Source organism: Nelusetta ayraudi, unplaced genomic scaffold (assembly GCF_046127955.1).
Source record: "Nelusetta ayraudi isolate G7.1 ecotype Tasmania unplaced genomic scaffold, CSIRO-AGI_Nayr_v1 ptg000026l, whole genome shotgun sequence".
Taxonomy (NCBI): domain Eukaryota; kingdom Metazoa; phylum Chordata; class Actinopteri; order Tetraodontiformes; family Monacanthidae; genus Nelusetta; species Nelusetta ayraudi.
In genome coordinates this window covers 1,687,842-1,704,136 of record NW_027466076.1, presented here as the reverse complement: position 1 = coordinate 1,704,136, position 16,295 = coordinate 1,687,842, and the positions used below count along the sequence as shown (strand labels likewise).

The following is a 16,295-nucleotide window of genomic DNA, read 5'->3' as shown; positions in this document are numbered from 1 at the left end:
CCCTGCAAAAAACAAAAAAGCTATCAATACTTTGAGACTCAGTTCCCATTTTAATTATTTCTATTCTTAAGACCCAGGGCACACTTTTTTTTATGTTGTTGTGTGATCATTTGTTTCTCTTGTTTCATTTATTACTTATTTTGTACGTCTGCTGCACACACAAGGGGGAGAGATAAAGAGTCAGCGGGGAAGCTTTGGAATGTTTGTTTTTTCTGACTGGGACCAGTTTGTCCTAAAAAGGCCACCGTCTGATAAATCTTTAGAACATGACGTTGGGTTTGGATTTAGAAGCCTGTTGCCCCAGTTTTGATCCACGCCTCCTTGGTTTTCTGCCCTCAGAGTTCTATCTTTGATCCAGTCCTGACTCCCCATCAGCTCGAAGGCTGGCAGATGAGTCAGGAAAGCAGCCCTCTGTGATGTCACAAAATATGTCCCCTGGCAAGATTTCATCAACCTACACTGCCGTGTTTTTGTGTACTATTTAAAACATGGTGGTGGAGGAGGATAAAATAGGCTGCAAACAGAGGGCTAAGCTCGCTGTGACCGCTGACTGCAGCAGCTCCTGCTCTGCAGGAACACTGCACCACAGGCAAAATGCACCATGGCTAGACCAGGGCTTAATGTATTGCCCAATGACACTGCTTACAATAAGCAGACCCCAGGGACCCGGCTCCCTGGTTCATCTCCTCTCATCAGTCACGTGACCTGAAACAACTCCAACTGACTCAGACATTCATGAAAAACAATATTTATTAAAGTTCATACATCAAACATGGCAAGTTAAATGTACAAAGTACAAAGATTATGTGTTCAAGCAGGATCTACATCTCTTGGTTAAAAAAAAAACAAAAGAAAAGAAAAAACTGCTGGACAAAATAAATAAAAGAGTTTGGGGAAGCAAAAGTGGTTCAGAAAACAAGAGCGTCGCCGTGGAAATGACAGTTGACTGTCTGGGAGCTCAGCGCTGGTCGAAAAAACACAACTTAAAGTTCAACAGTTGTGGTCAGACACACACACACACACACACACACACACACACACACACACACACACACACACGGGCCACTGATTCAGTTCGGTTGACCTCCAGGGGGCGCCATCGCTCAGTGGGTGAAGTCAGAGTCAGCTATCCCGAGCCACCGGAGTCGCGTTGGTCCTGTGAGTGGCCGCCAGGGGGCAGCAGTGAGTGGGTGCTCCTACGCAGGTTCTCCAGAGACTGCAAGAAGGAGCGGCGTGCACGTTCCTCCTCGAGCGGCGACGCACCCTCCTCCTCCACCACCTCCGCGATCTCGGCGAAGGTGACGGGCTGCGTCTTGAAGCGGGTCTCCCGGGACCGACGCGAGCGGCTCCGGCCCCTGGCCGGGCCCTTGGGGACTGGTAGGTTCTGGGGGAACTCCTCCAAGGCCGAGGCCAGGAGGTGGCACCCAGTGACCTCCACGGCCATCTGGCGTACAGCAGCCATCCTTGGAGCCGGGATGGAGACGCAGTGTCTGTTGCCCCCTACTGGTGAGCCAAGAAAAGACCAGGAGGAGCGGAGCCCCAGCAGCGACAGCAGGTCCAGGTGAGAAGAAGTGGAGTTCCAGCAGAAAGCCGAGGTGTTAGCTCTCTGCTGAGGTCACACTCCGACACTGGGCTATATAGACGTCTCCCACTGCTCCAAGCCCTGCCCCTAACCCCGCCCCTTCCTGTGCGTCATGGTCCTGGCCTTCAGCGGCGTCAGTTCGCCAAAATAAACAGTAGAAGAGAGAGAGAGAGCGAGGGAGAGAGAGAGAGCAGGAGGGAGAGAGAGCGGGGTCTGAGGAGGAAGACGTAGTCTAGCTGGTCCAGTTCTAAATCACATGGTGCCTGAGAGTCTGAAACTGCTCTGTTCTTACTAGCTTGGCTAAGCAGGAACTGAGCTGTTAGCTCGCTGTAGCAAGTAGTTGGACTGTCGCTGCCAAAGTTCCCAAGCTCTTCTGAGCTGGATGGAGAAAGTCAGTCAAAAAAACAAAGAAACTCACCAGGACTCTCCCTCCTTCCCTTCCTCCCACCATCACCCCTCCCCTCCACTCCCTCCTCGGAAGAGGAGATCAGTTTTCAGTCACTGACTGATTCAGACTTATTTACTCACTCAGAGGACTCAGCAGTGACGGGATCAAACTAAAACAACTCCTCTTCCTCCTCCTCCTCATCATCATCATCAGCATTTCTCCTCAGACATTTGAGAAGGCCCAGCTCGCGCTCTCTCTCTCTCTCTCTCTCACACACACACTCTTACGCTCTCACACACACGGAGTGGATGTGAAATTGCACCTGCTCTATATTTAGAAGATCTACCACAACTGAACCATCTGCTGCTAGTTAAATAACATCACGACGTTTGCATGTTTGGGTGACGTGTGTGTGTGTAAAGATTGAGCAGGAGGTCATGTTTAGTGAAGGACTGAGCAACCCTGACGTTAACACACTCGGCGAATGGTAAACAAAAACAAACAAACTGACCTCTACCTTAACGCACCACCACCTGACCTGCCCTGATCATCAGCCTCTGAACAGGTGACCTGGACACGCAGTCCAGGTCCATCCTGGAACCTGGAGAGCGATGTGGGGAAGACAGTCGAGGACATTCCTGAAGCCTCTGCTGAAGGAGCAGCCGTCACCGTGGCAACCAAAAGGCCAAACGGGGGTGGGGGGCGGGGCTCCTTTCAGTCTGACTCCACCCACAACTCAGGGGTGATGGATGTTTTCCAGCCGATCAGAGTGTGGTCACACTGTCTGGGGGTGGGGCTTAATGTGAGGTCATTAAAGTAAGGAGGCGAGTGGTCAGCTCATTCCCATAGCAGCTTCCCACCAAATCAGATTGACACACACACACACACACACACACACACACACACACACACACACACACACACACACACACACACACACACACACACAAAAATCAGAAACAGGACCATCTAATGTAGCTCCTGGAAGACGCATGCTCCTGGAATGCACTGGGGCTGTAGTTTGGTTTACTTCCTTAGCGTTTAGCTCAAAATGTTGCTCAGGGTGGAATCAGCAATGCTTTGATCCGGGTTCATCCACTGGGTGGTGGCAGAGAGCTGCTAGCTAGATGTTAGCACGCTTTAAGGCTAACAACGAAAACTACTGTCACACCAGAAGAAGACGATGTTGAAGCTGTGGTGACACACACACACACACACACACACACACACACACACACACACACACACACACACACACACACACACACACACACACACACACACACACACACACACACACACACACACACACACACACACCTCAGTACTGGACTCTGAAGAGTTAAAGACCAAAGACCAGCCAGTGGTGTCCTCGCCGTGTGGAAAACACATTCTGCTGCTCAGAGTGGCCTGTTTAATACAACACACACACACACACACACATAGTGCCGGGGACTGTGTTTACAGGAAGTGATGTCGTCATGGAAAATGTCTCCAGCAGTGTTTAAAGCTCAAGACTTTTCCCGGCAGGAAATCAACCAGAGCAGTACTGATCACGTTCTGGTTCTGATCAGCTGCCACATGAGGAAGTGAGGTGAAATTCCTTCTGATATTCAATCAACCACAAAACCACAACATCAGAAGGAAACACGTTTTACTTCTTGAGCTTCTGAGACTCAGACAGCCGGTGGCACTTCAACCAGTGACGGAGAACAACAATGTCACTTCCTGTCTTCCTTCCAGGTGCTTATTGGTGTCGTCCTCCTCCAGCAGGTTCTCCAGGACGTGAGGTGAAGAAGGGTTTGCAGGCTGAGGGGCCGTCACGACTTATTCTGGGCCGTGAACCACAGCTTGGTCCCCGGCCGGTGGCCCTCAGGCTCAGCGTGGATGGTTCTGAAGGTCAGGTTGATGCGTGGGCCACGGTCATGGTACTCCTTGGCCACCTGGTGCTGGGACACACACACACACACACACACACACACACACCACAAGACTGATGTTCCAATGATCTTCAGGGGGGCGTCGCCATAAAACACCTGTGACCTTTCCCAGTTTCGCAGAACAAAGAGCTTCTCCAGAACGCCGGAACGTTCCAGAAGGTCGAGCTGTTGCTCGGCGCAACGTTCCCGTCGGGGTTCCGGCGCATAACAGAAAGCGATAACAGAATGTTTTTCATGCTGGGAGTTTGCCCGGTGACCTCTGACCTCCAGGTTTATTCCCACAGGCAGGTGAAGGGTCAGTGGGTGGAGCTACCTGCCAGTCATCCTGCGTGGCTCCCGACATGGTCAGCAGCGTTCCGTGAGCCAGAGGGACCCGGAGCCGCTCCACGTAGGTGAAGTCTCCGTCCTCTTCCTGGACCACACAAGGAGAAGAGGACGAAGAAGTAGAAGAAGAGAAAGAAGAAGCTGTTATTAATCCCACACTGGGGAACTTTGCACAATTACACCAACAAATTAGTGCCAAGAAGGAAAATTACGTTAATAAAATGCTCCAGACTCGTCAACAACAACAACAACAACAAGAACAACTGGGTGAGTCACGGGACCAGTCTGACCGGAGGAGGCTTCTTGCGGAGGCTGAAGACCCGGGTGTCCCCCAGGCTGAGCGAGGCGATGGTAGGCTCCGCCCCCAGCGAGGCCTCGTCGTCACTGTGCCAGCCGATGCTGTCGTGACCATCGCGGTACAGGTTGCACAGCAGCGAGTTGAAGCTGCAGCCGCTCGCTGCCGTCACCGCCTCGCACAGGCTGACCAGCAGGGGGTGCCACTACGGCAGAGCAGGAAAAAAAAAATAAGGGGGTTCTCTTAAAGGGCGACACTGTGTTGCAGTGAAGGTCACAGCAAGAAGGTCGTGGGTCGATTCCGGGCCTGGGACCTTTCAATGTGGAGTTTGCATGTTCTCCCTGTGTCTGCGTGGGTTCTCTCCAGGTTCTCCGGCTTCCTCCCACAGTCCAGAAACATGCATGTGAGCTGAATTGGGAACTCTAAATTGTCCGTAAGTGTGTATGTGAGCGCTAAATGGTTGTTTGTCTTTGTTTGTCTATGCTGCCCTGCGATTAACTGGTGACTTGTCCAGGGTGTCACCCAGCCTTCGCCCTTTGACAGCTGGGAGAAGCTCCAGCAGACCCCTGCAACCCGGAGTGCAGGAAGAAACGGGTACTGAAAATGGAATGGATGAAGACAAACCTGAGAGTTGGCCGCCAGCGTGGAGTGAGAGTAGGAGTAGGGCAGCTGGCCGAACCAGCAGGTCAGGCGGGGCTCCTCGTACGCCTCACCTGGACACAGACACAGACACACACACACACACGAGCCCCATTGAGTGGATAACCTGGGTCACATGGACTGGCAGTGAGACTTCCTGTTGTCTTCTAACGACCGCTTACCAGCGGCCAGTCTGCGCTATTGCAAATCCTTCTACGGCATAAAAACTCCACCTCTTTGCTTTCTGACCCGCCCTCCTCTGCCCCTGATTGCCTGAGTGTTGTTCCGCAGCGCTGCATAACCCTCCATCCGAACACTAACCAATCAGTGGCTGAAAGAGGTGGGTCAGAAAGCGACGAGGTGGAGTTTTCATGGCACCGCTGTGGTCGGATTCACATTTTATTTATTTATTTATTTATTTTTAGCCGGTCAGGTACTGATACTGATACTGACTGTGGGCCATCTGAGACCTTCAGCCACTCTTTCAACGGCAACAGACAGTGCAAGCGGCTGGTGGATAGCAGCTAGCGGCTAACTCACCCTGCCTGTAGTTGGTCTTTTGGGACCAGGGCAACTCAGCCAGCAGACGACTGAAGATCCCGTCAGCTTCTTCTGCAGGGAGGAAACCAGGCAGCAGGCGCAGTCTGGACCAACACACACACCTAGCTATACAGTACTGCCATCTAGTGGACGATAAAATCAGCAACAGGTTTGCCAGTGGACTCACCTGGACACACCTGAAGGTCCATGGCTGATGACGTGGTCACCTGGATGACTGTCACGACAGGAGAGTCTCAGTTAGCAGACAGACAGGCAGACAGACAGACAGGCAGCTAGGCAGGTGTGAACTCACTCGATGACCTTCTGGGCAGGAACCTCTCTCACTGGCTGCAGTAGAAAGAGAGAAGGCGGGGTCAGTCAGTCAGTGGCAGTCACACGACCGAGCCCTGTGACTGGCTTCTCACCCTCTCCGGCGGCTGGAACTCAAAGGTCTCGGGTGTCTTCTGATGCCCGGACTTCCACACAGCAGAGACGGAGGCCACGCTGCTCTGAGCCTGCTGATGATTGGAGGCCACGCCCACTGAAAACAGGAAGTGATGTCAGCATGCCGGCCGAGGAGAGGAGTGAAGGGCTGGTGACTGGTGAGGCTGCAGCGACCTGCTGGTCCTCCTCCTCTGGGTCGGGGCACCTGTCGTGCCCAGGAGCCCTGGACCCGGGCCCGCTGACGTCTGTCTGACATCACACCTACAGTACGGCTACCGGAAACAGGAAGCAGCTGACGAGCTGCAGGCCCATGCCCTCGCGCCGAGTGTGGGTCGACGCTGCGGTGTTGTTGCTTTCGTCCCGCCTCTGTGCGACGTTTGTCGTAAAGACAATCACACAATCACTGTGTAGTGAAAACAGGCAAAAGGCAAAAAACAAAAACAAAATATTAATTTTGCTTTCGCGGCCACGTGAGCTCATGAACCCACCAGCTCCAATCAGACAGAAGGAGCCGACCGGAAGCTCCTTGTTGACGGAAGAGAAGAGGGGATCGCGGGGAACAAAGACGATGTGACACTTTGTTGTTACAGTTGTCACCACAGACACAATAATAGAACACCACACAACTGACCTGCGGGAAGGCAGAAGAGGCTGAAAAACCAATAATGAGCCGGGGTGTCAGGGATTGGTTGACAGAGCCGATGTTAAAGGCGATATTAGATGGCTAGGCTATGCTGCCGGACGCTAATCAAGCTAAACTAAGAGCTACAACATCGGTTCACTACCAGGAAGGCGACAGAGTACCACACTAACGAGTCCGATGAAGGAAATAAGATTGGAAGAAACGTTCCGCCCTCCCGTCTGCTTGAAACTATCGACAAATAAACCAGTTTTAAAAACGCCGAGTTCATGTCGTTTTTTAAATAGGCGTATATTTAAATGTGCACTATTACAAATAATCAACAAAGAAAACCGCTTGTTGCAGAAAACAACACTTCTGGTCGGCTGGGTGGACGTCTTTTCTTGCTCCCCTAGGCCTGACAGATCTGTGGACTGACAGTTTTTTCTGGTGGAATAACAGTTTATTTTAAAAAGTAAATTAAATAAAAGAGTAGAAGTTTCACCTTAATTAAACAGGTTTGTTTAATCTGTGAGCCTGTTGTTTAAAAATAGAAATAATTTTATAAATGTATATAAATTATATTCATATATTTTCATATTTATTAAATATGTCTCTTTCTTGAACACTGATGTGACATTCAAACCTGCGATTCAGCCAGTGAGTGAATATTGAAATGAACACTATACCATGTGACCTGGCTTAATTTCCTCAATAATAAATTATACAGACAAACAGACAGACCGATGAATAACTGAAATGTAGTCATTGTGTTGAATACCAGAGTTTTATTAACAAACATATAAAACATGTTTCCAGCAGAGTCGCTGCAAACTGCATTCACATGAGGAAACCCAATTATTTTTTAATATGCAAAAATCCTAAAACTCTCAGGAAAATGGTTATAGGGCAGAGGTCAGACCAGGTCATGGGGGGCGGGTCACGTGAGTTCAACCTGCTGATTGGATCCGACCGCCTTGGCACCGTGTCAACAGGAAGTGAACCAACCAAACAACTCAGACTGAAGAAGTGGTGCGACAACAAGAACAAGAACAAGAACAACCCAACAGGAAGTGGCGCCGACCACACAGTCCACGCTTGTCTTCATACAAATGTAAAATAAATAAACCGTACATTCATATAAAACAGTATTACCACCACCGTCGAGTCTGCTTACAACAGCAGCTTCAGTGCTTCGTCTGGCCCCGTCCCCTCGTCACGCCCTGCCCCCCGTCTCCACAGACATCAGTCACATGTTCACTGAAGGCACACAGTGGATTCTAAGGCACGAGGAGGATCATATCACACACACACACATAGGCGCACACACACAAACACACACACACACACTCCTGGAGGCGGCAGTGGCATCTCATTCGCTCTTCAGCCCGGCACCATTCCTCTGCTCCCGCAGCTTCCTCCTCTGCAGGTAGCCAGTGCGCTGAAGCCGGTTCATCGTGGCGCCCAGGAAGATGGCGGTGCTGCTCGATACCAGCCTGGTGGTCACCCAGCCCTGGTGCACACACACACACACACACACACACACACACACACACAGAGTTAGAGATAGTCGACTGTCAAAATAATTCTGTTCTTTGGCAGAACATGGAACAAACAAACACTGTGGTATAAACATTGTCGTTTCCTATTAAGAAATTTCTGTTTCTGTTTAATTAATTTTTTCTTTTGAACGTCTTCCCCTAAATGATGAACTTAACATAATTTCTTAGTCTGCACCAACTTATTTTTCAGCTACTATTTAGAGCGCCGCTCTGCAGTCTCACCATCACAGCGTGGGGGAAGTAGCCGTTGGTCTGGGTCTGCAGCCCCACAGTGCTTAGCTCGGCCGCCACGTAGCGTTCCGGGGTGGGCTTGTCCAGGGTGGGCCTCCTGATGCGAGTCATCTTGGTGACCACGAAGAAGGGCAGCACGCTCTGGAGTGGGTAGAGGGAAGCGGTGAGGAGGGCAGACAGACAAACACTGGTGACGTCACACCGCCCGGGGTCGCAACTTAAATGGCTCTCAGGATGAGCTCGAGGTCAAACTGTCATTGAAGCCTTCAGCCACACGGGGGCGCATGAGCGGCCGCTGGAGCAGAAGCTGGCTGAGAGACGTTCAAGGAGCCGCGTTATTTCCAACAGCACTTTGCTGCTTCTGCTGTCGGCTCTCTAACGTCACTCAAATGCACAAACCAGATTTTCCACATTTTTTTGATTTTATTTGAAGAGCAGACGGTCCTAAAACCAGTGGAAGGGTGAGAAGCTTAGGTGGCTTCTTACACAATGAAGTCAGAGATGAGGAAATCTGAGTTCCCCTCTTCTTTAAATGTTTTAATTTGGGGAAAAAAACAACAACAAAATTTTTCTGTTTCTTTTTTATTTGTTAATTTCACTTTGTGTATTATAAAAATGTGTTCTTTTTAATCAACACACACGCTATCAGAGCCTGAACTCACCTGAATGATGATACCCTGACGTCGGTACTCCTCCTGAAGGCCCCGGGAAAAGAAGTCCACAAAGGCCTAAAAAGGCACACGCACACACGAGGTCAGGACGTTTATTCCTGTGAACTTCCTGTCTGTGTGTCTGCGACTCGAAGATGGCAGGTGGACTCACCTTGCTGGCGGAGTAGACAGTGAGCAGGGGGAGGGGGTACATGCCACTGGCTGAGGAGATGTTCAGGATCACACCTTTCGATCTGGAGAGCAAAAAAACATATCACAATGATGGTTGGAGCCGTTGGTCTCAGTCTCCTGAGTCTCCAAATCCACTCAAACTTTGAATGATTCTAAAAGAGGAGCACACACACACACACACACACACACACACACACACACACACACACACACACACACACACACACACACACACACACACACACACACACACAGTTGCCATGGCAGCCTGTTGCTGCAGTGATGTAGCGGCACTGCTCACACGGCGTCCAATGTGCCTGTGCTGTGATTGGACGCAGAGTGTCACATGGGAACAGGGCAGCCAATGGGCAGAGAGGAGCAGCTCCCATTCTGTTTTTATTGTTCACTTGTGTGTATCTCATGAGTTGTGTGTGTGTGTGTGTGTGCGTGTGTGGCTGCAGGCTCGGCAGTGCAGGTTTCCACTGGAGAGGATGTCTGGCCTGGTCAGCAGGAGGAGAAGAAGAACTGACCCGACCCCACTGCTTCACCTAACCCTCTCATTCACTCAATCACTGTGTGTGTGTGTGTGTGTGCGCGCGCGTCTGTGTGCACGAGGCACCAGGACACCTGCACTCACCTCTCCGCCATCCTGGGCAGCACCAGACGGGTCATCTGGAGGAGACACAACATTTTGAGGAAACACAACATCTACTGGCAGGAGCAGACAGAGCCCACGACAGGCAAACAGACAGACAGGCAAGTCAGAGATACAGAGAGAAAGACAGACAAGCAGACAGGGAGGCAGACAGACCGGTGAGAGCCTGCTGGGGTTGCACACACTCACCTGACACACTGAGGTTATGTTGACGTTGATCATGTTGGTGATGAACTGAAACACAGGAGGCCACAGTCAGTTATAAACATTGAACACACACTTTCGCACACACTCACACACACGCGCATGCATGCAGACACTCACGTTGTTAAGGCCCGGGATGCGCAGGTAGTACTCGGGGTAGGAGTAGGACACGCCCACATTGTTCACTGGTGGAGACAGCAAAAAACTGTTACTCACGTTTCCGCCACATGACTTGCAGCAGCAGTTCCACTTTCCACCGCAGGGTGGCAGACAAGACAAAGGAGAGCGAGAAGAGCAGAGGCACCGCGCCGCGCTGCGCCGCGCCGCGCCACACCTCAGCGAGCAGGACAAAGAGTTCCAGCACAGTCAACCGCTCACAACAACAACGCAACAACACAACAACAACAACAACAATAAAAGACAACAACAGGACAAGACACCAGTGTCACGTGATGAGGGTTGCCAGGGTTCTGAATCCTGGTTTCCGCCAAACAACGTCACCACCACAATGGCTCCCCAAGAGGAAGTTGACCGATGACATCATCATCACACCTACCCAGAACTCCGACCTCCAGGCCGGCCAGCCCCGCCTCCACCTTGGAGTAGATGTCCCCCTGGCCGAAGTCCACGGCGATGGTCTTGGTCTCCACCTGGTAGCGCTCCTCTGTGGGGACACACAGCAGTCGGATCAGCTCAGCCTGCAGCCTCGAGGGCCACGGGGGGGGGCCATGGGAACACACACACACACACACACACACACACACACACACACACACACACACACACACACACTATGATGTTTGATACAGAGCTGTTTTTACATGATGGCCTCTTCGATATTTTATGAGATTAATTGGACTCGATCAGTGTTTCCAGGGTGTCGATCAGGGTGTCCAGTCAGAGAGGCTCATCTCTCCTGTGTTGGTTGGAAATGAAGGTGCTACGAGGAAGATCAGTCGGGGGAGACCTCCAACTCTTGATCCTTTACCCCCCCCACCCCCCCACCCCTCTCAACCACAGCCCCACGCCCCTCCACTCACCCAGCGACCTGGCCACATCATCCAGCTTGTCCTGGGAGCGGCTGATCAGCATCATGGAGAATCCTCTGCGAGCCAGCTGCAATACAGCACAATGTCACTGACACACACTGACATACAACCACACAGTGCGAGTGTGTGTGTGAGACAGACAGACAGACAGACAGACAGAGGGCGAGAGAGAGAGAGAGTGCACCTCTTCTGCGTAGGACTTCCCAATCCCGTCCGTGGCTCCGGTCACAACTGCAGGACAGGAAAGAGGGGGTCACAGGTCAGGTCATGTTGTACAGAGCGTGGCCCCGCCCACCTTGTCAATCACCAAGGAGCCGAAGACGGTGGCTGAGCGAGCGAGCGAGCGAGCGAGCGAGCAAGCGAGTGAGCTCATCACACAGTTGCTCACAGAATCTGCAACACTCCTTCACTTCAGGTCTGACCAGTTGAACCTGGTTACACTCACCTGTCTCAGACACCTGTCCCCCCCCCCCCCAAGAACAAAGACCTCACCATGACTGAACATCAACCCAGCGACCCCCCGCACCCTCAACACACACACACACAAAGACACATACACGCACACAGACATTCCCGGTGAAACGCAGCGGTAATTCAGAATGAACCAATTGGAGCGCAGCTGCTGGGGACGACAGAAAGAAGGGAGGGGCGACACACCTGACATTAACCATTATATAATGTAACAGACGGCGTGTGTGTGTGTGTGTGAGAGAGAGACAGGTACTCATCGGGTACCGTCTGCAACAACTTGTAGTTATTGGTGTGGTCGTGAAATATGAATGGATTTCTTTTCTCTCTCTCTCTCTTTTTTTTTTTTACAAGATCTGTGGTGGGCGTGGCTTAAGTCCCCCCACCCCCCGACCCCCACCCCCACCCCTTTCTAAGAATGTGCAGCGGGCGCGTTGAGGAGAAATGTTACCAAAGCAAGTGAGGCAAAGTTGTTGTCGGCGCCGAAGAGATGCTCAAAAATGACATCACTTCAACAAAGATACCACACACACACACACATATGAATGAACACCCCCGACACACACACAGACAGATTTCACCATTATATAACAGCAGCATTTTGTCAGTGACACACACACACACACACACACACACACACACACACACACACACACACACACACACACACACACACACACACACACACACACACACGAGTCAACGCTGCAGCCACGTGACAGTCGGCAACACACAGGCAGCTCCCATTCACTCCTGTGTCTGACTCCACCCCCCAGAGATGTGCTACCACCTTGCAGGACCCGAAGCTCCCTGAAGGGGGCGCCTGAGTTCTGCTTGCTCGTCAGGTCCAGAGGAGGGGGGGGGGAGAAAAAAGAGAAGCCCACCCCCACCACCACGATTCATGCATCTAAAAAAAGCAGCAGGAGTAAAAATAGCAGCGAGGCTCGTCTGGCGCTGCTGCACCACCGGAATACCAACAACCTGCAGCAGCAGCAGCAGCAGCAGAAACAGCAGCAGCAGCTCAGAGCGCGTTGGGGGTGGGGATGGGGGAGGCTGAAGAAGAGCAGGAGAACCTGATCCAACACCGAACAGGTTCTCACACACACACACACGCACACTCACACACACTGATATTAAGATTCTGGCTGAGGAGAGACTGCGGTCCTCTCATGCCCCACCACCCACCCACCCACCCTCTCCTCACCCCTCCCTCACTCACCCTTACTCTGTGTTATGTAATCTGTCGCACCCCAAAGTCTCCCATCAAGCAGCAGCCCCGCCCACAGGAGGAGAAGGAGGATGAGGTGGTGGTGATGTGGAGGGGGAGGTCTAAAAGCACACCGCCCACCTCCATTCAACCACACTGTTTTCCTGTGGCGAGCAGGGTGGGGAGGGGGGGGGTCACATGGGGATGTGGAGGGATAGAGGAGGGGAGACAAAGGAGCCGGGTGGCTAAAAATAGAAGCAGCTTCTATATTTGGAACACACACACACACACACACACACACACACACACACACACACACACACACACACACACACACACACACACACACACACACACACACGGCTGGCATAGATCAATAGTTGGAGGGCTGACAGGACAGAACGTCCATCCTCAGCAGCCCCAAGGAACTCTGGGTAACCGCCACTCAGACACCCCCTTGCTCTCCTTCACCACCTCCTCCACCCCCCCACACTTTCACAGCGAGGACCTCCTCCACACCAACGCCGCCTGAGCCAGTTGACAGGATGCACACCTGAGCCGCGCCCACTCAGGCGACAGATTAAACTATGAGGTCAGCGTTCTCTTCCTGATACAAAAAGACAATTATTAATCCAATTTATTATTGATCCAACATGGATGTTAAATCACCCCACGACTGACTCTGGAAGCATGGTTGCTTCACACCGCACACACACACACACACGGAGGGGGATGGGAGAGATGCAGAGGATTTTTTTTTTTTTTTTACCCAGTGTTCCTTGCTGCAGCACGTGTCACTGAGCGTGGTGTACATCACAGGGAAGGCAGTGATCTCCACACACACACACACACACACACACACACACACACACACACACACACACACACACACACACACACACACACACACACACACACACACACACACACACACACACACAGCTCGATTCAAGAAAAAAAATCCCACAATTCACTTGGTTTGTCGCTGTGTCCTGGTTATGTAACACAAACATCCTCAGTGAGATAGAGAGACTCCAGCATCCCATTCATCTGCCTCACTGTAACACATACACGCACGCACACACTGTTCAACTTTAGTACGGAGGGATGGGGGTGTCAGTACTGTGTTCTGCCACTAGGATTCCACCAGTGAGGGAAGACCAGGGAGTCCCTTGATGCTGCAGATTACAGTTCATCTACTGTTATCAGCAGCAAGCCGCACAGCAGACCAGTGACAGTCAGACCACAGTAACAAATAGTCAGACAAGTAACAGTCAGTTAGACTGGTAACAGTCAGACAAGTAACAGATTAGTCCAGTCAGACCACTGAGAATCTGGCCAGAAACTGTCAGTCAAACCAATAACAGTCTGACCAGTGACAGTCAGACACACCAGTATACAGTTGGACCATTAACTGTCAGTCCAGTGACAGTCGGACAGACTAGCAAATATTCAGAGAAGTAACAGTCAGTCAGACCATTAAGAGTCAGCCAGACCAGTAAACTGTCTCCAGTAACAGTCAGACCGGCAAATAGTCAGTCAGACCAGTAAACAGTCAGTCTAGTAAGTGTCAGACCAAAAAACAGTCATGCAGACCCATAACAGTCATACCACTAACAGTCAGTCAGACCAGTAGCAGTGAAATCAGTAACCATCGGAGAAGTAACAGTCAGTCAGACCATTAACAGTCAGCTAGACCAGTAAACCCTCTCTGGTAACAGTCAATCAGACCAGCACACAGTCAGTCAGATCGGTAAAAAGTCAGACCAGTGACAGTCAGACCAGTAAACAGTCAGTCAGACTATAGTAACAATCAGACCAGTGACTGGCAGGTCGTCTCAGTGGGACCATCAACAGTCTCCAGCCTGAAGCTCTACAGGTGTCCCCTCACCTCGTAAAACACGCGCGCACACCAGCGCCACCGAGCCAAGACGCAGCTGAGGGGGAGGAGCCACGGCTCTGACGTGAACTCAGAAGGAACTTACGCCACCAACCGGTCCGACCAGCAGGACCGGTCCGACTAGCCACACCTGTCCACACCTCAGCTAACGGCTCCCCGCGGCCGATGACGTCACACCCGTCAAACCAGTAGGTACTAGTTTCGGGGAGTGCCTTGAGAGAAAAACGGTGGTTGTGGTGGTGGTGGTTATTACAGCCACCAGCGAACCGACTAATCACCAATCAAAGGCCAATGGATCGACACGATAGGGGAGGGAGGGGAGCTGTGCGTGAAGAGCGTCTGTGTGATTGTGTGTGTGAGAGAGTGAGTGAGTGTGTGATTGATTGCGTGTGCGTGACTGATGGATGACATCGTGATGAGGGCGCGCATGACTCATCGCTGTGCAGGTATCCCTCCGCCCGGTCTCCCCCCCATCAGGGTCCACGAGCCGAGCGGCGGAGGAAGAATTAGAAGAAGTGGGTCAGACCGTCCAGGCTGCCCTACTTCCTGCGGAGGAACACCTGCACTGCTCATGAGTGTGCAAAGACTGCGCAATCAGTGTGTGTGTGTGTGTGTGTGTGTGTGTGTGTGTGTGTGTGTGTGTGGTTCGGCCGGTTCTTAATCACTAGCCACTCACCTGCGTTGGTTACGCAACACAAGTGCGTCTCGACAGTTTTCACCCCCCCGAGGTCCCCAGATTTCCCCCCGATCCACCCCGGTCTTCCCCGGTCTCCCCAAGACCTCCCAGACATCCCCCAGTTCCCATATCCCCACTCACCTGCCCACCGTCCCAGTTTGGGGGACAGCAGTGTGCCGTTGCCCAGAACCCAGATCCGGAAGCCGGTCAGCAGCCGGTAGAGCAGCCAGAGCACCGCCGCGGTCGCAGTCACCGCTCCGAGCCAGAAGAGCAGCTTCTCCAGGTTCCTCCACTCCATGTCGGTCGTCTGGTCTGGTTGTGTGTCGGTCTATGTGTGTGTTTGCCGGTGTGAGTCTGTGTGTGTGTGTGTGTGTGTGTGCGTGGAGAGTCGGAATGTTTCAGCTGCCTGCTCTAATTTCCTCGTCCACGCCGAGAGACGGTCCCTTTATAAGGAGGTTGTAGCAACACACTCACCCCCCAAAAAACTCCCCCAACATTTGTCGAGTCTGATTTAAAGAGCCCCGCCCACCCCGCCGCTGCCCCGCCCCCTCGGGCCCCTACTGGCTGGGATGGCGGTCCGCGGACGGGCCCGCGCCGCAGGTTGGCTGTCCTGCCCGTCAGTCGTCTCATTCACTCGTTAGAGGCCCTGTGTGTGTGTGTGTGTGTGTGTGTGTGTGTGTGTGTGTGTGCGGGTGGCGAGGTGGTCGGGGACGGGCGGTGAGTCTGATTG

General features: G+C 52.1%; 3 protein-coding genes across 3 annotated transcripts; all 3 read right to left on the bottom strand.

Moving 5' to 3' along the window:
• Positions 1–732: 732 nt before the first annotated feature.
• Positions 733–1,717, bottom strand: cunh11orf96 (chromosome unknown C11orf96 homolog). The gene has a single exon (XM_076028845.1). The coding sequence runs from the start codon at positions 1,460–1,462 to the stop codon at positions 1,127–1,129; it is 336 nt and encodes a 111-aa protein (XP_075884960.1). The 5' UTR covers positions 1,463–1,717; the 3' UTR covers positions 733–1,126.
• A 1,890-nt stretch (positions 1,718–3,607) lies between these two features.
• Positions 3,608–6,967, bottom strand: alkbh3 (alkB homolog 3, alpha-ketoglutarate dependent dioxygenase). Its single transcript, XM_076028844.1, has 10 exons — positions 6,784–6,967; positions 6,327–6,555; positions 6,134–6,249; positions 6,022–6,056; positions 5,896–5,943; positions 5,709–5,812; positions 5,154–5,242; positions 4,525–4,734; positions 4,224–4,322; positions 3,608–3,919 (listed from the first exon to the last, which is right to left on the bottom strand). The coding sequence occupies exons 2-10, from the start codon at positions 6,406–6,408 to the stop codon at positions 3,791–3,793; spliced, it is 912 nt and encodes a 303-aa protein (XP_075884959.1). The 5' UTR covers positions 6,409–6,555; positions 6,784–6,967; the 3' UTR covers positions 3,608–3,790.
• Positions 6,968–7,810: 843 nt separating this feature from the next.
• On the bottom strand, positions 7,811–15,927 carry hsd17b12a (hydroxysteroid (17-beta) dehydrogenase 12a). Its single transcript, XM_076028843.1, has 11 exons — positions 15,707–15,927; positions 11,499–11,545; positions 11,306–11,381; positions 10,822–10,929; positions 10,386–10,450; positions 10,251–10,295; positions 10,044–10,078; positions 9,387–9,468; positions 9,227–9,292; positions 8,556–8,705; positions 7,811–8,284 (listed from the first exon to the last, which is right to left on the bottom strand). Exons 1-11 carry the CDS (start codon positions 15,861–15,863, stop codon positions 8,144–8,146), a joined length of 972 nt encoding a protein of 323 aa, XP_075884958.1. The 5' UTR covers positions 15,864–15,927; the 3' UTR covers positions 7,811–8,143.
• Between the last annotated feature and the right edge of the window lie 368 nt (positions 15,928–16,295).

What these genes read in the sequence shown, in the direction of transcription:
- hsd17b12a (XM_076028843.1), bottom strand. Translation starts at nt 15,863, where the DNA reads ATGGAGTGGAGGAACCTGGAGAAGCTGCTCTTCTGGCTCGGAGCGGTG. An exon ending in ACATAACCTCAGTGTGTCAG is followed by an intron (nt 10,079 to 10,250) that starts GTGAGTGTGTGC and finishes TGTCTCCTCCAG; the next exon opens with ATGACCCGTCTGGTGCTGCC. An exon ending in CTGTCTACTCCGCCAGCAAG is followed by an intron (nt 9,293 to 9,386) that starts GTGAGTCCACCT and finishes GTGCCTTTTTAG; the next exon opens with GCCTTTGTGGACTTCTTTTC.
- alkbh3 (XM_076028844.1), bottom strand. Translation starts at nt 6,408, where the DNA reads ATGTCAGACAGACGTCAGCGGGCCCGGGTCCAGGGCTCCTGGGCACGA. An exon ending in AGTTCCAGCCGCCGGAGAGG is followed by an intron (nt 6,057 to 6,133) that starts GTGAGAAGCCAG and finishes TTTCTACTGCAG; the next exon opens with CCAGTGAGAGAGGTTCCTGC. An exon ending in CGCTGGCGGCCAACTCTCAG is followed by an intron (nt 4,735 to 5,153) that starts GTTTGTCTTCAT and finishes GCTCTGCCGTAG; the next exon opens with TGGCACCCCCTGCTGGTCAG.
- cunh11orf96 (XM_076028845.1), bottom strand. Translation starts at nt 1,462, where the DNA reads ATGGCTGCTGTACGCCAGATGGCCGTGGAGGTCACTGGGTGCCACCTC.